The following is a 26,743-nucleotide window of genomic DNA, read 5'->3' on the forward strand; positions in this document are numbered from 1 at the left end:
GGTGGCAGAGCATCTGCTTTGCACGCAAAAGGTCCAAGGTTCAGTCCCTGGCATGTCCAGGGAGCGCTGGGAAAAGACTCCTGTCTGAAGCCCTGGAGAGTGGCTGCCAGTCAGTGTAGGCAATATTGACCTAGAAGGGCCATTGGTCTGACTCTGTATAAGGCAGCTTCCTACATTCCAGCAGCCCCTCTCTACCTTGCGGAAGGGAAACAGCCGACCCCTGCACAGCTCTTACCTATCATGACGATCGTGAGCACAAAATAGCTGATTTCCTGCAGCAGCTGAGGCCCAAAGGCCATGAGCAAACCAGCCCTCAGTTCTATCCAGCCCACCGTTTCTAGGTACTGGATCGGCTCTGGCTTGTAGCCAAACTCCTTCAGAGGAAAGGTGTCGGCAAACTGCACAGGGGTGGGAAGGACTCCCTGTCTGAAACCATGGAGAGCTAGTGTGTGTGTCAGCGTAGACCAGGGATGGGAAAGCTGTTCCCTGCAGGTGTTGTTACTGATTTTACAAAGACTGAAGTGGTATGCAATAGGATAAAAAGTGTTGTGGGAGGAATTCAGTCCAGTTTATATTTTAATGCAAGCCTAACTAATTCACTCCTGCCAACCTAGCAGTTCGAAAGCACGTCAAAGTGCAAGTAGATAAATAGGTACCACTCTGGCGGGAAGGTAAACGGCGTTTCCATGTGCTGCTCTGGTTCGCCAGAAGTGGTTTAGTCATGCTGGCCACATGACCCGGAAGCTGTACACCGGCTCCCTCGGTCAATAAAGCGAGATGAGCGCCACAACCCCAGAGTCGGTCATGACTGGACCTAATGGTCAGGGGTCCCTTTACCTTTTTAACTAATTCACACCACAGTGTGCATGCTGAAATGTGCTTGACTTTGAAAATTTGTCCTCTGTTGAATTTTCTGCTGTAGTTCTCCATCCTAAAAGCATGTCTATAAATGTGTTTGTTAGGGGGAAGGGTGAATAAAAGTGATTTATATTAGTGGATATCACTTGCAATAATGTGTGTGTAGAGCAAAAATGCATACAATAATAGGTTTATTTGAATAAATTTATTTTATTCCATTTACGAATTGCTTCCCGTAAAGTACCTCAACTGATTCCCCCCCAAACAAACCAGCAATGAAAACAACACACAATTTCATATATAAAAATAATTATAACAATTAAAAAGCACTCAGAACACTTTCATATGTAAAAACAATTTTAAATCCAATAGAGAAAAGCACACTAAAAATGCTGATGAAATGTTCATGAGGACTTTTCAAAATAAATAAATTGCAAACTGATGCAGAAATGTTGTGAACTGAATTCAAGATTGGCAAAACGAGAAACTGAATTTGACTGATTCAGCCCCAGCCTCTACCCAAAGCATTTAACAGATCCGATGTCCAAAAGCGTGGGGCTTGTCAGGAGTTAGCAACCTAAACTGGAGTTTTGTGTGTGAAGTTCCAACTTCTCCCCACTTATTTCATCAGTGGGAAGAAGATTGAGGCTATCCAAACCAGATCCTGTCACCTGTTTTCGGGGAGCTTCTCCCATGCCTTTCTCCCCTACCCAACCTCAATGCTGCAGTCGTAATGCCAAGTACAGACGAGAACAGCTGTGATTAATTAAAAGGAATCACAAGCCCTTATCAAGAACATCTGGTGCAACATCCCCAGGGTGAGAGCAGTGGGGGAAGCATACCACTTCCCCCAAAACAAACCTGGTAAAATCCCCATCCATGCAGCCTTATTTGGGGAGGAGGTGATGGAAGACCTGCTCTCCTTCAGGAGCCCTGAAGGGGGCACTGAGATCTACTTGGTGTCTTTGGCTGCAGACATACAACATTTTATTCAGGAATCAACATAGAACACATCCTTGTTGTTTTTTACATAGTCTGCACACAATCTAGGTTTGCTGCATATTTTGTGTCCCTGAAAAGCACTTATTGAGACTGGTTTCATGGGGTTGTTGGGAGGGGGGAGCTCATTGTAGATGGATTCTGCATTAACCCGTAGGGCAGTGATGGCCAAACTTGGCGCTCCAGCTGTTTTGGGACTACAATTCCCACCATCCCTGACCACTGGTCTTGTTAGCTAGGGATGATGGGAGTTGTAGTCCCAAAACAGCTGGAGGGCCAAGTTTGGCCATCACTGCCATAGAGTGTCCATTTGAAAACAGATGTAGGTGGTTCTGTGTGTGTGTATCCACACCTGCTCAAGGATGCTGTAGGCGTGAGTATGCCAAGATCACAATGCCAGTGCCTTCTGGGGGATGTGCAGAGAGGAAAAGCAGCAGATAACCCAAACAAGGAAAGGGTTTTCAAACACATAATTAAGTAACCAAACCCACCTTTGTGGACAGCAAAGGATCTAGAATCAATCTAGGCTGAATGACGCTGGATTGAGAAAAGCTACATTTTTGTGCTGCAAAGAGATTAGTGTGTGGCCAGCCTTGGCAACATCCATTCCACTCGAAGCACTAGTGGAAGGTTGTACAATGTGAAGTCCTTCAGGAGCCTCTAGGAATAGAAATTCACAGTAAAAAATTCCTTTCGTTCTGCCCCTCTTCTGTATAAATGGGACTAACAATTAATACATTAATACATTCAGCAAGAGTTGCTAGACTAGTGATTACAAGGGACAAGGCCTTTTCTGCAAAGGCCTCATCACGCTGAAATCCTCTTGCCCCTCTCTGTTAGATTTTAAGGAAACCCTAAAGACTTTTCTAGTCTAGTCAGCTTTTGAATGAGCTGAGGTCTGTTTCATACTTCTGCTGCTGTTTTGGTATATTTTTAGATGTGTTTTTGCTAGGGATGGAGAATAATTTCATTTGGTTCGCATTATTAAGCAGAGTGACACAATTCACAATTCACTCTCAATTCAGATGAACTGGGTTATAATTATCCTTTGGACTTTTGAACTTCTCGTAATTTTGCAATACAGCTATTAACTAAAAAAAATGTACCCAAATGCACAAAAAATTATAGTTTAGGGGCAAATGCATTTAGAAATATACACATTGAAAATACATATTTTTAAATGCACATTTTTTTTTTTTTAAAAAAACAGACCAGTCACACAGGATTGTGTGGTATGAGGTATTAGGAACACACTCAGGCCAGAAATAGTCTGATCTATTAATCCCTGGTCCTTACATTGGGATACAATTTTATGCTTGTAATATTTTGTGTGTGTGGTATGTTGTGAGTCACCTAAAAAGGCAGCTGAAAAAGTAAATCTGTCTGAGGGGTGGATTAGTTGGGCCTCTGTGATAACTGTACACCAACGTCTCTGCAAAACCAGTAACAGGTTAAGACTTCCCCAGCCTTCTTTAGGTCATGTTTAACGTCTTCTCCTCTGCATGATTGCTGTAGGCTGGCAAGTCGGGGATGTGTGTGATGGTGGATGTCGGAGCTTCTGAACAGTGAGCAAGGAGTAGGAAAAGGCCAAAGGTCCTGAATGTCCCTCTGGGGACAGGCTCCCATCCTTCGGCTGAACATTTCACCTCGGCGAGCTGTGAAGAGGCCCAGGGCAGCAACTAAAGCAGCCATCAATCAGCCCCTGTCCCTGAAATCAACAGACCTGCCAATCATCCCAATCAAGATGCCGGGCCCCCAAGACATTTTATAGAATGCGTGCCTACCTACGTTACAGATTCCAGGTCGTTTCCAGAGTTGGTTGCTAACCTTGTGCATTTTGCCTATTCTCCTGTTGCCTTGGAATATTTGGGCCACTGAACTGAGCTGATGAGAAGCTAAAGAGGGTTTTTCCTCCCTACTTCCCTGAAGGAGTGTAAGCACCTCCCTCTCATCTGCTTCACCTCTGCTGCAATTTTACTTCCAGTCTCAAGTATTATAGCCTCTGAGGTCACATCCTGGCTCTGAGCATCTGTTGGCCACCTCTGTTCTCTTCTCAAAAGAGCAAACCTTCAATCTTGCTTCTGTTGACAGAGGTAGGGTGGCCATTGTGTTGTCCTGTACAGAGGGAAGGCCTCTGTTTTGAAAGATTGCCGAGGAATTCTAAGAAACCAAAAAGATCAGTGCAGCTTTGAAAACAGTGGTTAAAACCAGTGCAGTTCAGTCTGCCATCTTGATACAAAATGGCACCCAACTGTATCCAAACATAGCCAAAAAACTGCTCCTTGATCTCAAGAACCATCTTGCAAAACTTTGGATGCAATATCTTAAGAGGTGTCTGAATGCAAAGCAATCAGACAAACAACCTTTGTGTAATCCCATTTACTTTTCCACAACCTTCATTTAAATATTAATGAAGGCACAATTCTGGACACCAGTCCTGTTCAGAGAGTTACAGATACAGGAAGCTGCCTTATACCAGATGAGACTATCCTGCCTGGGGTCCCCCCTGTCCCCCCGGATTGGCAATGGCTTTCCAAGGTCTCAGACAGAGAGGCTCTTTCCTATCTGCTGTGCCCATAACACAGCACAGCCTTTGCCAATCTGGGGCCTCCAGATGTTTTGGACTACAATTCCCAGCTTCCCCAGCCAGGCAGATTGGAGTTTTGCTCTCTAAAACATATGGAAGGTACCATAGGAAGCTGCTTTCTACTGAATCAGTCCCTTGGTCCGCTCAGTATTGCCTACGCTGACTCCTAGTGGCTTTCCAGGCTTTCAGGTGGGACATTCCCAGCCCTAACTAGAGATGTTGGCCCCACCGCCTGCTTCTCCAACATCCGTATGCAAGGAATATTGTTGCTCTGGACCAGGGCAGAGACTCTGGCCTCCAGCATTAGGTGTGGGGAACCTGTGGCTCTCTGGGTTGTTGCTGAGCTACCATGTCCATCACCCCAACCATTGGCTGTGGCTGCTGGGAGCTGGAGCCTGGCAGCATCTGTGTGGCCACAGTTTCTCCACCCCTGATTTTATGTAGCCACTGCAGCCAAGGGCTACTTTGGATGAAAGGTAATGGAGACCAAATTAGCCAACGCTGGAGGAACAAAGGCAATCGTATGAAAATAACAATTGAACTGAAGTTAATTAAAGCAAGAGGAGGCTCAGCCTGACATGTGTTCCCCATTGTGCTTGCGCTGAGAGCCAGGAGGGTCTTGGAAGAGCCCTCCATGAGAGCCGTTCTCCTGGGGAAAGGATATCAAAGCCTTATCTGGCCTTGTTATGATAGCCTCGGCTCTCTCATCTGCCTCTCTCCCTGTGCATATGTTCATGGGAAGCATCTCACACGAGCCAAGAAGTATGATAATACATCTGGGAAGAAGGGCTTCCTTTTCCGGCCTTTTTCTGGGGGGTGTTGATGGCGAAACTCCACACAGAGAAAAAGCAAGGCCCTTCACCTCGTCAAATAAGTGTGCGTTTCCTTATGCAATGCATTAGGCGGGTCAATGTGATTGGCTGAGGTTGCAGAGCACTTGAGGTGGCCTTGCCGGGAGTCAGGGTGGCCATGTGCCCTACTTTACAGAGGGTAGTTCTCTGCAAGATTGCCTTACCCATATACACCCACTTGACCAGTATTATCTGCAGAACCGGGGCTGTTGCAGGTGCCCCGTCATACCCCTTCCACATTCGTAAGAAATCTTTTGGCGTGGCAGCACCTACACTGTGGAACTCCCTGCCTATTGCCATCAGGCAGGCACCTTCACTGTGCTCATTCTGGCGCCTGCTTAAAACGTCTGTGTTTTAGACGAACTGGACATGTGGAATGTGGGAGCGTGGTTTAATCTGTTCTTTGTTGATTTAATGTTTTGAATGATTTAAAGACTTGCTCTTTTTACTGATGATTTTATTGTTTTATTCTCCTTGTAAACTACGTTGAGGTTTTTCTTAATAGTCAAGCGCCGTATAAATTTTATGAAGTAGATATTTATTTATTTTGTTTCAGGGGTGGGGAGCTTCAGGCCTGCCAAGATCCCGGAGTTGGATCTTTAGGGGATGAGGACAAGGATTCTGAAGCAGAAACGGACAGGCTTGCAGAGGGAGCCACCTCCAGACGCACACTCAGGTGAACCTGCAGGGTCAGATGAAGCCCCTGCCCCCTGCCCACCAGCCTGAGGGAGTGGCACTGGCTTCCTCTTGATTCAGAAGACTCTACTGCAGGAGACCCAGGAAGGCCTGAGGCTCCCTTGCTCGGCAGTCAAGCCCAGATAAAATGACCACTTGTGGAGAGACTCCAGGTGGAGCCTCTGCAATTCTTGTTCCCCCACGGCTAGAGGCTTGGAGAAGTCAACCTTCCCCTCCGAACCATCACTTCTTCAGACCGAGTGAGCTGCATGCAAAGCCAGCTTCTTCTTCCTCGTCCTCTCCTTCTGAGACCATATTGCTCAGCTTAGTAAGTCTCTATTAGGGCATCTTGTCAAGAAACAATGGCGGGATCACATTGTCACAGATTCTAAAGGACAAAAGGAGTTGGTGGGGGTGGGGGTGGGGAGAGAGACAGAAAGACGCTGATGGTGTTAAGTCCTGGGCCCCCCAAAGGATGCTTTTCCAATATATTCCGCCCTCTCCTGAATGGGTATGAATAAATCATTATTTTCTTAAAGGGAAGCAGCTGCTTTTTAAGAGGTGGAACAACCCCCTCGGTCTCCACGCAAGCTTTAGCTGCACATGCTTCAACTCTGAATCCCCCATTGACAAGCTGTGAGGCATGGCAATTTCTATACACCCAGTTACCCAAATCCTATTGAGTCTGCTTTTCTTGCACGAGCGGGTCTCAAAACAGCCAATTCACTGCTCTTTTTGTCACCGGGGTTAAGTGGTTGTGTGTGTGTGTTTGCGTATATGCAGTGCCACCACACAAGGGCGGGCGGGGGTGGGGGTGGGGAGAAGGGTCTTTAAGTCCATGAAAAGCTATATTTACATTGTCGACACCAAAGAACGATTTAGGAGATTCAACAGACGGCATGGAAAAGGCGGCCGATTGTTGCATTGACACTCCAGAAAGACCTCCTTCGGAACAGAAGAGCTGATTATGTCTCACACAGCCAGCTGCCAATTGGGGTGCAGGGGTGGGGGTGGGGGGTGGAAAGCAAAGGTGCAAGTGGCATTTCAGTGCAAAAACGTGGGCTTCTTTCTGCAGCTCAGCTGCTGATCATGCCAGCCAGCGCAGAACCTTTCACAACACGGGAAATGGGAAATCATGGGAAATCTTAGCAAAGATAAGAGAAAGCATGACACCTTAGAAGTAGTCTGTGGTCTTTAAAGACAGACACTACACCCACACCCCCACACCCACCCCATATGTATATATATGATCCCATTTACACAGCTTTTCAGGCCGAATGCACAGATGATGCAAAATATCCATAACAGGACATTGGGATGGGTTTTTATTTACTTTAAAACAGGCACGGGGGCTCCAGATCTGATCGCTTCAAACACTGTTTTGATCTAAATACCCCACCCCCTTCCCCTGGAAGTTGAAAATAAGACAAATCACAGGTGCAGCTAAAAGCAAGCTTGAAGGTGGGTGGGATTTAGAACAGGAGAACAGAGTGCTTTAAAGAAAATAAAAGCCTCTCAAGTGGTCCGGTTATGACTCTCAGACCATGTCAGTGGGTACTTCTGGGACCAAATGCAGAATGATCCACCCAACTGGTTTAAAGTGAGTAAGTAAATAAATAAGAGAATGAGCCTTTTCAGTGGTGGCTCCCCGTTTGTGGATTGTTCCCATCAGAGAAGTAAGCTTTGTGCCGTCATTGTCTGTTTTCAGGTACCAGGCAAAAAATGTTTTTATTTGCCAGGCCTTTGGCCCTTAACTTGGAGGCTATGCCTATACCCTCTTTTTGTGCTCATTCTTTTGGCAGGCTGGCTCTGTCTTTTTATAACTACAGTGGTACCTCGGGTTAAGAACTTAATTCGTTCTGGAGGTCCTTTCTTAACCTGAAACTGTTCTTGACCTGAGGTACCACTTTAGCTAATGGGGCCTCCAACTGCCGCTGCGCCGCTGCCACACAATTTCTGTTCCCATCCTGAAGCAAAGTTCTTAACCCAAGGTACTATTTTTGGGTTAGCGGAGTCTGTAACCTGAAGCGTCTGTTACCCGAGGTACCACTGCATTTATGGATGAGCATTTTAAGTTATTGCTTTATTCTTGTCCTTATGTTTGACTTTAATGTTTCTTGTTTTGCCTGTTCTTATATTGTAAGCCACTCTGAGACATTGTCTCAAAGCAATTTATTGTATTCTTATCTGATTCTGAGGTTCTTCACAATCTTACTGAGGTAGCTTCATCTCACCTGTTCCAAGTCATGTTACTTGTGGTTTAAATCTGGGGCTGCTCCAGAAAAAAGCAACACAACCTATTGGAAAGAGAAAAGGAATAAGAATTAATAGGTTGACATTTCCTCCCCCCCGCCGCCCCAATACAAATTTGACATCTCTTTTGACATTTGCTGTAAAAGAAGTCTCCTGTCATGGACATACTTCACGCCAACCATATTCAAAATAAAATGTCAAAAATGTTGAAGTGAAATGTCACACTCTTCATGTATTTCATTCTCTTGACAAGTGGATGCCTATCCCCTCACCCCACCACCTAACAATGACTCCCAGTCTTCTTCCATCTCACTGTTGTGCTTCCATCCTTGTCTCCCTCCTGCTAGCTCCCCTCTTCAAAGTATTGGACAAACCCCCCCAAATTCTGCTTTCAGTTAAGCCCCTCTGGACAGCCCCATGCCATTTCCACCCACCCCCAAGCACAGATGTTGCATAGTCATATTTTGGCACAATGTTGTACCGCCTTTGCCTATGAACGATGGTTGTAAAAAAAGAAGTGCTAGGGCTTTAACATATTTGGAAACCGCTGCCCCCAAAACTTCCAGAACTCCACCCCATTCATTTCAGTGCAAAGGAAATGCTATGCAAATGGTGGACGGGAGCCGGGGGGATACTCAGTTATGAATAAGCCAATATGGCCCACATTTTCCTTCTCAGTGGAATTATCTAACATCCCTAGCTGAGATAGAGACCCACCTTCCCAACACCCGCACCACTGCTGTTTACTCAATGGGGCAAGGGCAGGGCATCAGTAAGGTCGGGGTTGCATGGGTGCAGCAGAGGGGAATCAGATTGGCTCTGCCAGTGTGCCTTCACAGCCCAACCCCCCCGGTTCCCTGCCCCACTCCAGCGCTGCCTAGGTAAGCAGACTCACCACTGGTGTCAGGAGGAGGGTGGCTTCTTGGCTCTGCCCCACAACGCTGGCTGCTACTAGCCTACAGTTTCGCTACCTGCTGAGCAGTAAGCAGAACTCCTTGGGATCCCCAGCTAGATGTAAATATCTCTTTTGAACGTTTTGGATATGCGTTTTGGATATTGTTGGTTGCCAAGGACCGAAATTAATTTATTTTTTCTAATGATCAATTATACACCCTGGCTTTGCTTGATGCTTAATGTGGGGTTTATGACAGAACAAATTTAAAAGCATTTTTATTGCACCCTCCAGCTGTATGGAAATTGTGATTTTAAGGCTCAGCACTGTAGTAATGCAGAAGAAGGAAAAAGCGGATTTTCCTTGATTGAGCAAAACATACAAACAGTGTGGGCTCGATTTGTTTCATAGTGATGGCCACCAACTTGGATGGTGTTGAAAGAGGATGTGGCAAATTCATGGAGGAGAAGGCTACAAGTGATTACTAGCCAGGATTACCATGCTTACGGATTGGGGGGGGGGAATTAAAGTTTGTTCGCATTTATAGACAAAACCACCAACCTGCGGGCATAGGGCAGCATAATACGCAATACGCAATTTGCACTTTCCGGAACAACACACAAACCAAAACACAGCCATCCTTTGAAGTTCATGCCCCTCCAAATTCTGTAATGCAGTTCTCTAACCAACTAAATGTGTACAAACATGCACATATGAGGATAAAGTGCATGTAAAAATGCATATATCAATTAAAACAACCAACAAAGTACATTATAGCGGGGGAAATTGCATTGCGAAAATGTGTATACTAAGCAAATATTTTCACAGGCAGATGTGAAAATGTGGAGGATTGAACTTATGCCTGAACGAAAACAACAAACCAAAATTGACAGATTCCCTCGTTCCTAACTGTGTTCTAACTTTACTGTCAGAGGTGGTATTCCTGATTAGCCACTGCTAGCAACCCTATGTAGGGAGGGGGGGTGCTGTGTTCAGGTCCTGCTTATGTCCTGAACCCCTGGCCTACCTGGCAACAAGCCAGTATGTCAGGTCCAAAGGTCAGGAAATATAGTCCAGGGTGAATCAAACTCACCAAGTCTGAAGTCCAGCAGTCAGGATGCAGTCCAGAGTCAAACCCGAAGCACAATCCCATGGAGGTCCAGGAGCACCCAAGTCAAGGTCCACCAACATGGGCAGTTGAGCAGACACAGCACCTTAGGTCTGCTTCCCTTTTGACTGCAGCATCTGGGCTTGATGAGGCATGTGCCCCTCACCTGTTCCAAGCCTACTCCAGCTGAGGAATCACACACCACCTCCCAGAGCTGGCGAGTCTGGCTAGCTAGGGAGCTGGGCTGTAGGCCCTTGCCTGCCTCAGCTTCCTGGAGCACCCCTCTTGCTGCTCCTTACACCTCAGAGCCTGCCATATTTGTGAAGACAGGAGCCCCTCTGGCTCTGGTGATGGGTCCTGCTGCTCTGGTTCCTGTGTACTGACCTCCACCCCCTCATTATCCTCCATCATCCTGTGAGTACTTCCTTCCCCATCCCCTGCTTGCCTCAGTGTGTCCCAGTCCCAGTCCCAGCTATACCCCTCGCTGGGATCCTCTTCCTCCTCCCTGTTGTTCTGCCAGTTCATGACAGCTTACAAGAGGTGTTTGGTTGGCCACCGTGAGAAGAGGATGGTGGACCGGATGGACCTTTGACTGTATCCGGCAGGCTGTCCCTGTGTTCTTATGCTTAGGTACAGGAAAGGATCTAAGAAAGCGAAGAATTGGAAGGTCAGATTCATAAGGTGCCATCTAGAAGCAGCGTCATTATATGGATAGGGCACCTACCTTAATAGAAGCCTAGATGTAATCACAATAGACAGATGTTTTAAATGGTGTTAGATTATGTAATATTTTCAGTGTGGAATATTTACCCATTTTCAAAATAAACAAAAAACAAAAAGCATGTATATTGGCTTGTTTGGCAGATTCATGCATATCTCAGCTTCTTCTTGGCCCACAACCTGGAGCCTGATACAGTAAAGCAGATCCAGCTACTGTGGAGGAAGAAAACTGAACACAAGAAACAAACTTACTTACTTTCCGAGACAATGCACAAACAGAAAGACAGCCATCTTGCAAAATATAGCACTTTTCCGAATTTTGCAATGCCAGTTCTCCAGCCCAGTAATGTGTACACAAATCCACAAAAAACATGGATAAAAACACATATATTGGTGAAAATAACATACCACAAAAAAGCATTATATTAGGAGAAATTGTTTGCAGTCATGTATACATTGGTGGAAATTGCATTAAAATGTGTGTATTAGGGGAAATTCATACTATAATGCTGATGAATCTTCATGAGTACTTTTAAGAAATATGTTGCAAACTGATGTGGAACTTGAACCTAAGGGTGGAAAATGAGAAACGGAAACCAACAGATTCACCTGCCCCTAGTTGTAGGTGCGCATGTGAATGGCATGTGCACTGTTCCTAAATATACATGTTTTTGCAAAGCAACTGTCCCAAATATACAGTCATACCTCGGGTTACAGATGCTTCAGGTTGTGTTGTTTCAGGTTACGGACCCCCGAAACCTGGAAGTACCAGAATGGGTTACTTCCGGGTTTTGGCAGTCGCGTATGCGCAGAAGCGTCGAATCGCAACCCACGTGTGCGCAGAAGCGCCGTTGCGGGTTGAGGATGCTGCGGGTTGCGAACGTGCATCCTGCACAGATCATGCTCACAACCCGAGCATCCACTGTAATGCATTTCTGTACATTATTTTTGCTAATATTGATTTATCTAATCTTTCTGTAATGAAGCGCCCAAATTGAATAACAAGAAATAAATGCACACAAACCCAGTTTAAAAAATAACAGTGATCTTGGTTCCATCGAGCAAGGCAGTTGCAAACCGGGAAAGGCTATAGCTCAGTGTCAGAGCACCTGCTTTGCATGCAGAAGGCTCCAGGTTCAAATCCTACCATTTCCAGTCACTGCCAGTCAGTGTAGTCATTGTAGACAACAATGAGCTAGATGGATCAATGGTCTGGCTCAATTTAGGTCCATACCCCAAGAGTTCAGTGAGGGAAGATTTATCATGGGTTGAAAAGGTGGTGAACTAGTTTTTGGGGGGATGGGGGTAAGCACAGGGAAATTAATCAGCTGTGAGAGACTCCCCTGGCCTGATCTGTTCAGCGCGTTTTCAAAGGATCCCTAAGCAGCCAAGTCTTTCTTCCCCTTCCCCGCTTTTCCTCTGAACATGCTGTATGAATTAGTGTCTCGACGAAAAGGATATTGTTGGTTCCTGTGTGGAGATAATAACCTCTGGTAGCGCCGGGAATTTCACCCATGCAGAGAGAATTTACCAAACTATTTCAGCCGTTGCTCCGTAGCCCTCGCACAGGGATCCATTTACTCTGCGGCCCAAACAACTTAATGGAAACAAACTTGCCACCAGGAAGTACGAATTTAGGGTGGAATGTTGCTATAATTGCTAAAAGCCCATGTTTCCACAAATCGAAAGCGGGCAGCCCTCCTCCTTCCAAGGCTACAGCTTCAAAGTAAACAGTGCTAAGCCGGGCCAAGAGATCTTGATGATCTTGATTCCCACCCACTCTCGACCTCTTTAACTGTGTGTGTGTAATCTATATATGTTTGTGTGTGTGATGTGTGTGTGTGTAGGGGGAAGAGAAAGAGGGCATATATATTTATCGGGGGAAAGCATGTTCGATGGAAATGGAAGGTCAGTGAAGGACTAGGGAGAAGGGACACTTAAGAACATAAGAACTTCTTATGGTCCATCTAGTCCAGCATCCTGTTCCCACAGGGCCCAACCCAGATGCCCACAGGAAGCTAAGAAGCAGGATTTGAGCACAAGAGCACTCTCTTCTCCTGTGATTTCCAGAAACTTCTGTTCAGAATATTGCTGCCTTCAACTGTGGAAGTACAGTAGAGCATATTGATAGCCCTCACCTCCATGAATTTGCCCAGTCATCTTTTAAAGCCTTCGAAGTTGGTGTCCATCACTGCCTCCTGTGGGATCAAGTTCCATAGCTCAACTGTGTGGTGCATGATGTTGCTCTAGTTCCCCCCACACCCCAACTCTCATGTTGTGGCTTCCACAGGTTCATGCCAGGCAGATATTTAGGAGTGATGTGCCTCTGTTGCTACATCTGCCAGGACAAGCAGCACCTATTTTTCCTGGTTGGTTGGTTAGTAGACTATGGGGCCTCCAAACTGGTGGGGCTTGTATATGGATATATTATCGGACCACAGCCTTTCTTCACATAGACACCTGGATTGTCTCATCCTTTGCTAGGAGGAGGGGAAGGTCTGGCATGTTCTGTGGTGGTTTCCTATCCAGGACATTCCCAAAATTATCCTGTATCCAAAAGCAACTTGCTATTTAGTTCCCATGACAACATACCACCTGCGTTAGCCTAGCATAGGGATGTGCCAAGCCAGACATAGCCAGTCACCCTATTCTCAGATCAGAGGAGCATGGCTGTAATTTGCCACTGTGGGGAATAGGGCGGGGACTATGCACCCCATTTCTCTGTGCTTTGCTTTCCCTGAAAACTTCATTCCCCAAAGTTCTTCAAAATCTGTCAGTTTGGGTATGAAGGCTTCATGGAGGCAAAACTGTTCTAATAAACCTGCCCGATCCTCTTTCATGCTCCTAGCGGAGCCATAAAAGTCTTGTAAAAATAAGCCTCTGTTGTTGAATTGGAAAAGTGACATTTAGGCGAGGGGATGACTTGTAAACCCAGCTTCATGTGGCCTTAAAGGACTCAGTCTGCCTTTAAAACCCCAGGTTCTTTTCCTGCCTCCTGCCGAGAAACAAGCTTGCTCGTTTTCAATTGCTTCCCTTATTTGTAGGGCAGGCACTGATATTAACCCATGAAATCCTACAGAAAGGTAAGAGTTATTGAGATGCTGCTAGTAACCTCTTGCCAGTAATGCACAATAATGTGCCACACATGCTGAAAGAACTCCATCCCATTGAGTGCAACAGGTGCACAAAGCTTCTGACCAAAGGTAGCCAGAAAGTTGTTGGTCTGCAACAACTCCCATCAACCTTGACCACTGGCCCCGGTGGCAGTGGCTGTTGGGAGGTGGAATCTCCTAAACATCTGGAGGGCACTCCTGTATTAGGGTGTGGCAGTGATCTGTACTGTTGTTGGCAAGGGGTGTTATTGGATAGCAATGTTAGATAATCCCAACAAAAACAGAAATGGGAGTGGAAATTGCTGATGTTTGCTTATTCATCCCATGTCCAGAATGGAAATCAGTTCAGGGAATATGTTGTTGCTGCTTGCAGTTTGCACATTATTGTGCATTACTGGCAAGAGGTTACTAGCAGCATCTCAATAACTCTCTAAGTTACATAATTTCATCACTGCAGACACTGAGACAAATAAGGTAGTTTTTGGCAGAAGATGAACTGAGGCAGAATGGAAACAGTGGTGCATGCAACAAATCTAGGGCACAATGGGAAATGATACCTTCTTACATCCCTATTCTTCTACAAAAAGGATTAAACCAGGAGTGGGGGAACCTGTGGCTTTCCACATGTTGCTGGACTCCAGTTCCCATCAGTCCCAAGCCAGTATAGCCAATGGCTAGGGATGATTGGAGTCAACAACTAGAGGTTGCCACATTGGCAAGTCCTGCGTTTTTACTATCTCATCGTGTAGCTTGGCACCCAGCTCTAATTTGAAGAAAATGTGCACCATTCAGTTCATTTAAACTCTTGAATTTTGCATGATTCCTCTACTTTAGAGAGCAAAACTCTTAATGGTTGTGGGACTATTTTTAAAGGTAATATCTTGGAATTGGAATGTATTTCATCATTCAAAGCAGACACAGTAGTACTTCTACTTGTTACTTGTTTCACCTTTCCTTTGAGGAAACCAATAAAAATTGCCACCAGATCTAATGACAGCAATGTCAAACACTCTTGGGACAATCTCCACAATTTGCTTCCAGAACTTTAAAATCACCAGGTGCAACCACCATCCTGAGCACTAAGAGCAAACTCACGTCAGCTCCAGACTGTCAGTATTTTGCAGGAGGGATTCAAAGCATATTCTGGGATTTAGGTCTGTGCAACTAAAGTGGATTTAAGTGCTCTGACACCCTGGTGCAACAAAGCCACTTAAAAAACAAACAAACTTGACTTTGTGTGGTTAGGAAAGTGAGTAAATCCAGTCGTGGAGAGAGGGCTTTTTTTGATGGTGGCTTCCCAGCTATGGAATGCTCTCCTTGGAGAGGCCCGAGTGCCACATTGTTGTATTACTGGAATCAGGCTAAGATTATTATTCTCTCAGGCTCTTCCAGATCTTTTTATTTTTGTTTCTTTGGTATGGCTGGTGAGTTTAACCCCTTCATATTTGGTGGTTGTTGTCGAGTTGCAGCTCGGCATCCAGAGAAAAATCAGTCTCACACCAAGATAGGTTCCGAAATATGGCTGCTCTTAGGGAAATATGGCTGCTCCTAGGGCTAATGCAGCACAGCTTTTATTGTGTGAAATAGAAAGATACAAAAAATACAAGCCAAGCAATTTGTTCTAGCCAGCAGATAAAGACCTTCATACGAGCATCAGGCCATGCCACGTTAGCCAATCATATAGGACAGCACGAGCTGTTCACGCGCTATTCATGCTCCAAGGATGCTTCTAGCTATGAGATCACCCTGTAACAATAAGAACTTTGCTCATGCTCTCATGTACAAGCAATCATTTTCCCACATGTCCCCTTTTCTTGTTTATATTATTAGAGGAAAAGAGGGACCATTAGTCCAAATCGTACACTTCATTGCCTAAGCGTCTACACTTTGCAACATAAATTCCTCTTGTAACCCCTGTGGTGGGCCGTGGTCGGTACCACCATGCAGTGCATTGGGAAATCAAAGAGGGTATGCATTGAATGCAACAACACACCATAATGAAGCCAGCAATACATGCAATTACAATCAATAATATTTTTCTTAACCATAATCCATTAGGTAACCAAGAAGACAACCACTCCCATGGATCAAAACCTTCAGGTGGATTCAAAGGATTATGAGCTATCATTTGTTCCATATAATCAATAGTAGCAGAGATATTGGTCGATTGATCAGTTATATACATGCAGCAATGAGAATGAATTAAGGCACAAATTCCACCTTTAGAAGCAAGGATCACATCTAAAGCATAATGATGTTGAAGAACTACATTTCTTATTTCTGATATTTCTTTGTTAATCATTTTTAAAGCCAAAATGGTGGAATTAAACAAATTTTCTGTCCAGTTTGCCAATTTATGCAAATCACGGTAATTCATCCCTACATCTAAAGAGGGAAAAAGGGATCTAGAGATGGCTGTTACTATTATGATTAAAACGAAAACAATAAGACACTATTTCTGCAAGCAACAAAACACAGGGAATAAACTTATACGATTATCCTTCATATTATTGCTAATCTTATATGAAGCATTTACTGGAATGCTAGAATACCACCACCAAAAAAGCTCAACTTTGTGAAGCTTTTAAAAATCAGTTTTCTCAGCAGCTAAAAGGCACTAGGCAAGCAGTAACTAAAAAGATTGCAACAAGGTCGAGAACAGAGCCCATTGTCTTCGCGGGCCTTGCTAAAGAACCACATTGCAACTTGCTTTCTGTCCGGGAACCATGCCAAAGCACAAAAATGAAACAACTGGAACACACTGAAATCCCTTCACCCCCTCCCTTGCCAAGAGTCCACAATAGTTCCAAGACAGCCCTCTGTACATGCTCAGGGGAACACATCATAGGGCAGGACTCCTGAGGGAGGAGAAAAAAAGAAGAGATCTGGGGGGTAAAATCCAAGCAATGCCAATAAGGATGAGAATGGTAAATTAGTCCAATGGCCACTTCCAAGCAACCTGTGTGATATTTCGTGGCTTGATTATTGGCATGTGGCATGTAAAAACCACAATCCAGAAGAAGTCACACAACCATTTCTGCAGATACAGGAGCCCATTTGCTGTAAATAAGTCTGATGTATTGCTCCTTGTACTGCTGAGTCAAAAGTCCAAGCCCAATGAAGCGTGATGATACAGATGGGATGGTTGCTATTAGGAGGCAAAACCCAAGCGATGCCAGTCTGACGAGGGCATCCTTCAAAGCCAGGCTCACTTCCCAAACAAGAGGCAGCAAAACTGTAATGATGTTTGGTGGTTGAAGTGGCTTCCCAGGGAAAAGGGGGGCCAATGCAGTAGGGATGAAGATGGCCTTTCAGCGTGCCAGGAAACACTGGAACAGCTGTGGAAGAGCCTCTTCCATTGCAGAGGTGATTGTGATCTTGTCCGCTGGATCCTTATGTCCTTTAAGGGCAGAAAATAGTGGAGACAAAGTGGAGGTAGGCAGGTCCAAATAACTCTTTATCCAATTCAGCTGTCCAAGAATTTGTTGTAAATCCACCAGTTTAAGATTACCAGGAAACTGTAGTTGAGGCGTGACTGGAATGGCTGCAGATGCTGTCAGCTGGTGTCCCAGGCACGTAATGGGTAAAGTCCGCTGGATTTTTCTTTAGCCACTGTCAATCCAACAGGTTGTAGCCTTTGCAGGATTTTGGGACACGGCGGAGGACAAGGCCATGGCTAGCAGGCCGTGGCTAGCAGTGCCCACTGACTGGCAGGCTTTAAGCATATCAGCAATGGCTATATTTGATGTTGCCATTAGAAGGCGCAGCGCTTGTTTATGGTCCACATTTGCATCATCAAACACAAGCTGGCGTACAATCAGTTCTTGTGCTGCCAGGTTCTGAACTTGCCGCTTGAAGGTATTATACAAGCGATCGACAAATTGTCCATAGGGCTTTGCAGGGCCCTGTCTGATGTTTCCACATCGGCCATCACGCTCATTCTTGTCATCAGGGACAGAGGCCAGAGTCTCTTGGGCTGAGGCTGTGGTGGCTGCCCAATACATAGGATCAAGGGCCAACTGTTGGGCAATGGTAAGAAAATTGCCTCCTCCCGTCAGCCCATCGAGAACATCGGTTTGGGTCAGCATGACGGGGGCTGGGGGTGCAGGAGCAATCACAGGAAAGTGATTTGGAGTATCAGAATCAAAAGGCAACAACGGAGCGGTGGTACAAAGAGTCTCTTCTTGGAGAGGAATAGTAGGAGCGGTGCCAAATGCCTTGGGCGGAGGAGGTGGAAGAACGGGGGGTGCTGCAGAATTTGAAGAATGCAGGGGAGTGACAGGAGGAGCCGAAGAGAGAATGTCCGGCGGTTTAGGAGGTAGGTTTGAGGCAGGCAAAGCGGGAACCGGGGGGGCGTTTGAAGAAGCTGTTGCAGCAGCCAGAAGAATGTTTGAAGGAGTTAAGCACGACATAGCTTTGTAGACGTTACCCCAGGCGTGCAAAACCTTGACATCTATCTGAGGATGATTTTGAAAGAAGTGTCCAATTTTTTTCCAATCGTCTAACCCCCAATTTCCGTCCTGGGGGAACCACGGGCAGTGAGTGTCCAGGGCTTTTATAAGGGACTTAAGGTCAGCTTTCCGAACAGCAAGGTTGTTACTGGCCAAAAGGAATTTAAGGTCTTTAAAAAAATTTTTCTGTGGTGCAGAGAGAGATTTTCCCATGATTGCAAGAGTTGCAAAAAGAGCAGGGAGCACTTACCGAGGGATCCGTAGGAGGATGAGTGAGGCGCCTTTTTGCCCTGTCCGGGCGGAGATAAGTGCTGATAAGTCCGTAACGTAGTCCAGAATCACATTCACACGGGAGCTCTCACCGGGGATCCACTACGTGGATGAACGACGCGTCTGCAGCCCTTGCGGGGCGAGGTGAGAGCTGAACGTTGTACACACAGCATGAAGTCCGAAAGAAATCACACGGGAGCACTCACCAGGGATCCACTACGTGGATGAACGACGTGTTGGTGAGTGCTGAATAATGAAAAACAACGTGAAGTCCGAAGGCAGTCACACGGGAGCACTCACCAGGGATCCACTACGTGGATGAACGACGTGTTGGTGAGTGCTGAATAATGAAAAACAACGTGAAGTCCGAAGGCAGTCACACGGGGCACCAATTGTCGAGTTGCAGCTCGGCATCCAGAGAAAAATCAGTCTCACACCAAGATAGGTTCCGAAATATGGCTGCTCTTAGGGAAATATGGCTGCTCCTAGGGCTAATGCAGCACAGCTTTTATTGTGTGAAATAGAAAGATACAAAAAATACAAGCCAAGCAATTTGTTCTAGCCAGCAGATAAAGACCTTCATACGAGCATCAGGCCATGCCACGTTAGCCAATCATATAGGACAGCACGAGCTGTTCACGCGCTATTCATGCTCCAAGGATGCTTCTAGCTATGAGATCACCCTGTAACAATAAGAACTTTGCTCATGCTCTCATGTACAAGCAATCATTTTCCCACAGGTTGTTTTTAGATCCTGCAATTGGCTTTGTATTTTATTCTGTCTTGTATTTGCGTTTTATGCTGAGTTGGATTTTTAAGATTCATTGTGGACCTTTTATTGCAATATTGTTATTTCTTGGTAGTTTGAGAAATGGTTTTAGATGGGGTCTGACAAATACAGTGGTACCTCGGGTTAAGTACTTAATTCGTTCCGGAGGTCCTTACTTAACCTGAAACTCTTCTTAACCTGAAGCACCACTTTAGCTAATGGGGCCTCCTGCTGCTGCCATGCTGCTGGAGCACAATTTCTGTTCTCATCCTGAAGCACTATTTCTAGGCTAGCGGAGTGTGTAACCTGAAGCATATGTAACCTGAGGTACCACTGTAACTAATAAAAAACAAATAAATAACACTTGATAGAATAAATAATACATATAATAATTGATCGTCAACCATTACATACTGCAGCAGCTTGAGAATTTAGCCATGGGACTTTTAAACCCAACCTAGGATTGTGAGAATAGTCCAGCATCATTGACATATGGCAGGGATGTCCAATCACTAGATCGCGATCTACTGGTAGATCCCCAGCTGATCCTGGTAGGTCATAGGATCCTTATTGTGTGCAAAAAGTTATGGGGGGGAATAAAAAACTCTGTGCAATCCACCCACCCCACACACGCTCCTCCTCCCTCCAATGACAATGGGTAGATCACTGCCAGTTTTTTTTATACTGGGAGTAGATTACAGTCTCTTGGGAGTTGGACATGCCTGACATATGGTAACAAAGGGATTTCTGTGCCAGTCGATCTGGGCAAGTGGTGCTCTTGAGCATATTGTTAAGGAGAGAGGCCATCCAAATAAAGATTAAACAGCAGAGAGGCTAGAACACACCCTTGACTTATCCTTAGGGATTTTGGAGAATTCCAGTGGAAATGGAAAAGGAAGTAGAGATTGCTGCAGTTTGCATGTTTGTCTATGGTCCAGAGTGGAAATGAAAAGGGAATATTACCAGTATTTGCACACCGTGTTTTTAAATCTGCAAACTTTATGTAATCAGTAACCTTTTCACATTATATTGACATTTCCTTTAATTGAAATGAATGTAAGTTAAGTAAATAGCTATGTAACTTGTGTTAAATAGTGGATAATGAGGCAAATAACATAGCATTTGGTGGAAACTGAACTGCAGTGGTATGGAACCAGTACTACTGTATTTGTGACAAATACAAGTCAGAATGGAAATTGCTGCCTTCCCCAGCCCTACTTATACCACGTGTCATTTTTTTAAAAAAATATCCCAACCTTTTGTCAATTGTTGTTGCATCTAGTTTTCTGCAGAGTTGATCTCTTCATATTGAATTGAAAGCTGACTTGGGAACTATAAAGATAACTTGCTTTTTTGATGTTTGAAATATTTTTCAGCCAAGTGGAAAAGCACTAATGCATGGTCCACAGCAGAACTCTCCTGCTTTCCATTTAGTGTGGCTAAAATATTAGGATTTGAACTCAGGTCTTCTGCGGCCACATCCAGTGTTTCTGACACTGTTATCACCCCACTTTTAATTCTTTAGGCTCACGTGTTCCCTTCTCAGCAGTTCTTATTAGGGCACTTAAGGAGTGTGTATGTTGTAGATTCCGGTGCTTATTTTTACTGGCCTCCAGCTTATTTTTACAGTAAAGCCAGCATTTAATGTTGGGTTGGGTTGGGGGTGGGGTAGGAGGCAACGCTCTATGATATAGAAGTGTCCTGGGGCAAGCTACATGGGATAAAGTAAACTCAGCTCCCTGGTTGCATTCCTGAAAGATCAACTTGCATGTCAAAAGTTGTTATTCTGTTTTATTATTCTCAACAAACATTCAACAGGAAGGGATTTTAAAGGGATGTGTTAATCAAGCCCCAGCTATTGGAAGGCCTTGTTATGTATGCATCAGGTGTCTGGGGCTTCCATTAAACGCACAGAATACACACAGGCACTCATCCATAGCTGTAGCATGCAGACCAGCCCGGATGGTAGTTTGAGCACAGAAACACCATTTACCTTCCTGCCACAATGGTACCTATTTATCTACTTGCACTGGTGTGCTTTCAAACTGCTAGGTTGGCAGGATCTGGGACAGAGCAACGGAAGCTCATCCTGTCACATGGATTTGAACTGGTGACCTTCCGATTGGCAAGCCCAAGAGGCTCAGTGGCTTAGACCACAGTGCCACCCGCATCCCTTTTTACCTAGTTTGTAAAGGCTGCTGTTAGTTGTTAGGTGTTCTTTTGGAAAGGGGATTGAATGATAATTAACTGTGGGAATTGTAGCTCTGTGAGGGGAATAGGCGCCTCCTAACAATTCTCAGGACCTTTACCAAATGGAGTTTACTCCTCACAGAGCCACAATTCCCACAGATCCTCCAAGTGTCTCTATTTTCTAGGGATGTCTCTGATTTAGAGAAGCTGGCCCAGTTTCTGATTTGATCCCGGAATGTCCCGCTTTTCCTTAGGAAGTCCCTATTTTCATTGGAGAAATGTTGGAGGGTATGGTAGGATGTCCCTGTTTTCACTGGAGAGTATGGAGTTATCTGACCTCGAGCTGTCTGAAGGCAATCATGTATAGGGAAGTGGTTTTTTAGGTTTAATGTTTTATTATGTTTTTATATATGTTGGAAGCTGCCCAGAGAGGCTGGGGCAACCCAGTAAGGTGTGTGGGGTATAAATAGTAAAATTATGATTATGGAATGGGACTTCCCTATTTTCATCGGAGAAATGTTGGAGGGTATGTTCCCAGCACCCTTAAAAAGCTGCAGTTCCCAGGATTTATTTGGGAATCCGTGTACGTCAAATGCATGGTGTATATGCAGCCACAATCTGCTTAGCTCAGATATGGGTTCTTGCCTCAGTGAGAACTCTAAAACAACAAGGGGATACAGGAAAAGAGATCTAACTCCTGTCTTTCAGATTATCCAAGATTGCTCCATAAGAGTTGCCTCTGACTCTTTTTTGAGATTTCTACCCACATAGTTCTGCCCTTTAGAAGGATGAGATGTTATCACAAGACTGGCCTGCTGGCCTCCCCATCTCTTCTCCCTGACCAGGGGACATTACTCTTTTTAAGCTGGAACCCAGAAGACAACCCTTTGCATCTCCCAGCCATCTTCTTATTCCCAGCAATTAAAAACTCACAAGAGCTTCCCTTACAGATGAAGAGCTCTGCTGTTTTCCTTTTTAATAGCTCTGCCCCACATATCTTATCCCTAAGGGGGAAAAGCTGAGGTTTAACTACATCCTGAAAGAGACATTCTTCCTCCTCACAGGGAGACGCCACGTGATGCATTGGGAGGCATTTTATAACTTCATCACGCAGCATGAGGAATTCCAGCCTCGGTTTTCACAACTGTCTCATGTGCTCCACACCCATTGCCTCTGGTGCATTTGGCTGGCTGGCTCCTTTCTAGTCATTTTCCCTCATAGACCACGGGAGGCAAAACGCACTGCCATATCAACATGGCCTTATTGCGGGCAGAACTGGGCCCATTTTATGCAACTGCCTCTCCTCACCATGATACATTTCTTAGCATTTGCTCAGGTGAGTGAGGAGCCTCATGACTAGAGCCATCACACCTGGGACTGGCCTGTCATGACAAATACCTGACAAGTCTAATTTGTGGACATATTTGCCTAAGGAAGAGCCTCGCATAACTCTAAAGCTTATGAATTTAAACAACTAGAGTAGGGCCTCGGACAAAAGTAAAAATAAAATCAGGATTCTAGAGCAGGCGGTCAGCAATGGCAGGCTCCTTAGAGCTAGTACTGCAGAGCTGAGGTGAAGTCCTGAGGGGAAATTGCTGACCTTGAGGTAAAAAAAATGCAAACAAAGGTGACATCTTTGTCAACAGAACTTGTTGGTGGACAGCTGTCAATACTGCAGTTGATTTACTGGTATTTTACCTCAAAGCAGCCCTCCATGACAACTAGGTGCGTTTCAGAGTTCCTGAGGCAAACCTGCACGTTTATTTCTCCAGCTCCTAGTTCAGCAATTTAACAGTGGACATTTCAGAGAAGTTGCCTTACTTTACATCTACTGGTGCTACATAATACACTTTCTGCACGGCATTGCCTCAGGCCCCACAAGCCCTGAACCCTGGAGGGCCTCACAGTCTACTACAGGGATGGGCCCCCCTAGACATTGCTGAACTGTAGCTCCCATCATCCCATGCTGGCTGGGTCTGATGGGAGCTGGGAATGTCTGAAACCCTGAAGAGCCACTGCCAGTCAGTGTAGACAATACTGACCTAGATAGCCCAATGTTCTCCCTCAGTATAAGGCACCTTCCTTCCTGTGTTCCTGTAGGATCTTTCTGCCCATGTTGGTACATGTCTGGTTTCTCATGATGAACGTGAGAGAAAGAGGCCAAACTTTTTCCCCAAATCCTTTTGAGCTCCCAGTAGACCTTGCTGCCTGGATGCACCCGCAGTACAGAGCCTTTGGAGATGTGACAGAATTAAGTATGTTTCGGACATGGGGATCTTTTTCTGCCTTGGAGTTTATCCCCCGTTGAAATGGACAGATGTGTCTACTTCCTGCTCTAAAGATTTAGGAGCTTAGGGGACACTCTTTTGCTTTTTGTTCTTCCATAGCAATCAGACAGTCACCAGGAAGCGATGGAGCCACGGATCTCTCTCCCAGCTGTTTGTCTGCTGCCTAATAGCTACTCTGCTTTTGCAACTGGGCATATCACCATTTTTATGATGTCTTTAAAAGCCAGATATTCTGACTTAATTGGCAAAAGTGGCCTGTTAACAGGCACAGGGGCCGCTGCCCAAATGTCATGTTCTTACTGGATGCTCACTGGCAGACTTCCCCACATCCCTAGTAGCTCTGTGGTTGCATTAATTTGGGTTGGGCTCAATTATAAGAGAATGGAATGCATTATTTTCTTTGGTTTGGAAGACCAGTGGGCTTAAAAGAAAAGGGATTACATTAAATGTACACAAGGCCCCGATTCTACCACCCCAGATGCTCATGAAAGGGGTTCTTTTCCACCCACATAAAGGTAGATCAGCCTTCAGCTAAAGAAGTTAAGAGCCCTTCAAACAGAGACCTGGAGCAAAAGCAGAACTCTACATTAGACCAGAGACTATATGGTGCGATTGGCGCCATTTCCCTGGGGTGTGAAAGCTGCATGCTTAAGGATGTGCATCTCTCCTCCACACTGTGAGGGATCTCAGTGCTGGATGACCTGGGAAAAGCCTCAGAGGGGAATCGAAGAAGTCACAGAAATCTTCTGCCTACAGGTATGTGCACTTGCTAACGCCCTCACTCAGGTTTTGTGTTTACAACAGGGGGTGGGGGAACCGCAGATCTGGGGACTAAATGGTGCCCTCAAAACCTCTCTATCAGGCCCTTGAGATTCTCCCCACACCACTTCCTAAGCCACACTGGCCCTGCTTCGCACCCTCCTTGAGTGCTTTTTTTAATAATATATTTTTATTGCTTTTTTCCAGTTATCATATCAAACAACAAAAGAAAAAAGAAGAAAAGAAAAACAAAAGAAATCCAACTTTCGATTACATTTTTCCATAACTTACTGGACTTCCCCACGTCTCCCTCACCCTGCTTTCTTAACAATAAAATGTCAGCAAATTAATGGCTTGTTTCGTGTGTTATTAATATTTTCAAATAGTTCTCTTTAGGTTCAAAATGCTTATTATCAATTTACTTTTACTTTAAACTAAACACAATATTATTTTAAACTTTAGTCCTTTCCTGGTCATATCTTAATTTCCAATATACAAGATCTTATTGCTGGAGCTTAATTTTCCAGATCATGCAAATTATTAGCATTCATATAACTTGTAGTGTTTTTGTAAATAGTCTTTGAATTTTTTCCAGTCCTCCTCCGTTGTTTCTTCTCCCAAATCCCGGATTCTGCCAGTCATTTCGTCCAATTCCATATAGTCCATCAATTGCATATGCCACTCTTCCAGTGTGGGCAAATCTTGTGTCTTCCAGTGCTTTGCGATAAGTATCCTTGCTGCTGTTGTTGCATACATAAAAAATACTCTATCCTTCTTTAACACTTTCTGGCCGACAATGCCGAAAAGGAAGGCCTCTGGTTTCTTAAGAAAGGTATACTTAAATACCTTTTTTAACTCATTGTAAATCATTTCCCAGAAAGCCTTTACCCTTGGGCAGGTCCACCAGAGGTGAAAGAATGTCCCATCCGCCTCCTTACATTTCCAACATTTATTATCAGACAAATGGTATATTTTAGCAAGCTTGACTGGGGTCATGTACCACCTATATATCATTTTCAGAATGTTTTCTTTCAAGGCACTACATGCCGTGAATTTCATACCGGTGGTCCATAACCTTTCCCAGTCTTCAAACATGATGTTGTGCCCAATGTCTTGAGCCCATTTTATCATGGCGGATTTAACTGTCTCATCCTGAGTGTTCCATTTAAGCAGCAAGTTATACATTCTCGAAAGTACCTTTGTCTTTGGTTCTAACAATTCTGTCTCTAGTTTCGATTTTTCCACCTGGAATCCTGTTTTTTTGTCCAACTTAAAAATCTCTTGAATTTGAGCATAATGAAACCAGTCTTGCACCTTATGTTTTACTTTTTCATAGCTCTGTAATCTCCAATTATCGCCTATTTTTTCTAACATTTCCCCATATTTCAACCAACCGGTCTCCATATTGGGTCTTTTTCGGGCCTTGGCCTCCACTGGTGATAGCCACTTCGGGGTTTTACTTTCTAGTAAGTCTTTGTATTTTATCCAGACCATAAATATTGCTTTTCTGACAATATGGTTTTTGAATGTCCCTCCTTGAGTGCTTTTGCCTGTATAGAATGCACCCTTGAACTCTGACAATGCCTTTTGCTTGCCTGGATGGAAGATATTAAGGCCTGAGTCAGGGTGTGAAGAAACTAGAGTGCTGTACAAAGGTAAACTCTGACCACTTTTGCCACTTGGCCCTTGACTACCGCTGGCATGTCGCTCCAGGAAGGTTGTCCAGAAGGGAGTGTGGCCTTTGGACCGGAAAATGTCCATCCCTGCTTTCCCCACAATGGTTTACAAGGAGAAACACTGGTAAGACCCTACTGCTGTGTGATACATTAGGCAGTTCCTATTTTCCTTCTTACAACCCCCTGCTCAAATCCCACTTTTTACACATGGCTTCTGGCTATCCTCTTACAGCGTCAGTACACTGTTACTTCAGGACTGGATTACTGCAATACCCTCTATGTGG

General features: G+C 44.9%; 1 protein-coding gene across 4 annotated transcripts; it reads right to left on the reverse strand.

The window, feature by feature from the left end:
• Positions 1-1,116: 1,116 nt before the first annotated feature.
• Positions 1,117-26,743, reverse strand: LOC310710772 (uncharacterized protein). 4 transcript variants are annotated; one of them, XM_083511899.1, is made up of 5 exons: positions 26,665-26,743; positions 23,779-23,968; positions 10,759-10,867; positions 8,205-8,267; positions 1,117-2,515 (listed from the first exon to the last, which is right to left on the reverse strand). In XM_083511899.1, exons 1-4 carry the CDS (start codon positions 26,666-26,668, stop codon positions 8,220-8,222), a joined length of 351 nt encoding a protein of 116 aa, XP_083368025.1. In that variant the 5' UTR covers positions 26,669-26,743; the 3' UTR covers positions 1,117-2,515; positions 8,205-8,219. The 4 variants fall into 4 exon arrangements, 3 of the variants coding, with proteins under 3 accessions (XP_083368025.1, XP_083368023.1, XP_083368024.1); XM_083511897.1 differs by having other exon boundaries at positions 1,117-4,017; XM_083511898.1 differs by lacking the exon at positions 1,117-2,515 and adding an exon at positions 4,383-6,358.

The sequence above is a fragment of the Podarcis liolepis genome (genome assembly GCF_965112155.1).
Source record: "Podarcis liolepis genome assembly, chromosome: 7".
Lineage (NCBI taxonomy): Eukaryota > Metazoa > Chordata > Lepidosauria > Squamata > Lacertidae > Podarcis > Podarcis liolepis.

Bases quoted from the DNA above. Each gene is read 5' to 3' on its own strand.
- LOC310710772 (XM_083511899.1), bottom strand. The intron at 10,868-23,778 runs GTCAGTATTGTC...TCGCTTTCTTAG, and splicing joins GAGAACATTGGGCTATCTAG to ATCCTTTCCTGTACCTAAGC. The intron at 8,268-10,758 runs GTAAGCTGTCAT...TCTTTCCAATAG, and splicing joins TGGCCAACCAAACACCTCTT to GTTGTGTTGCTTTTTTCTGG.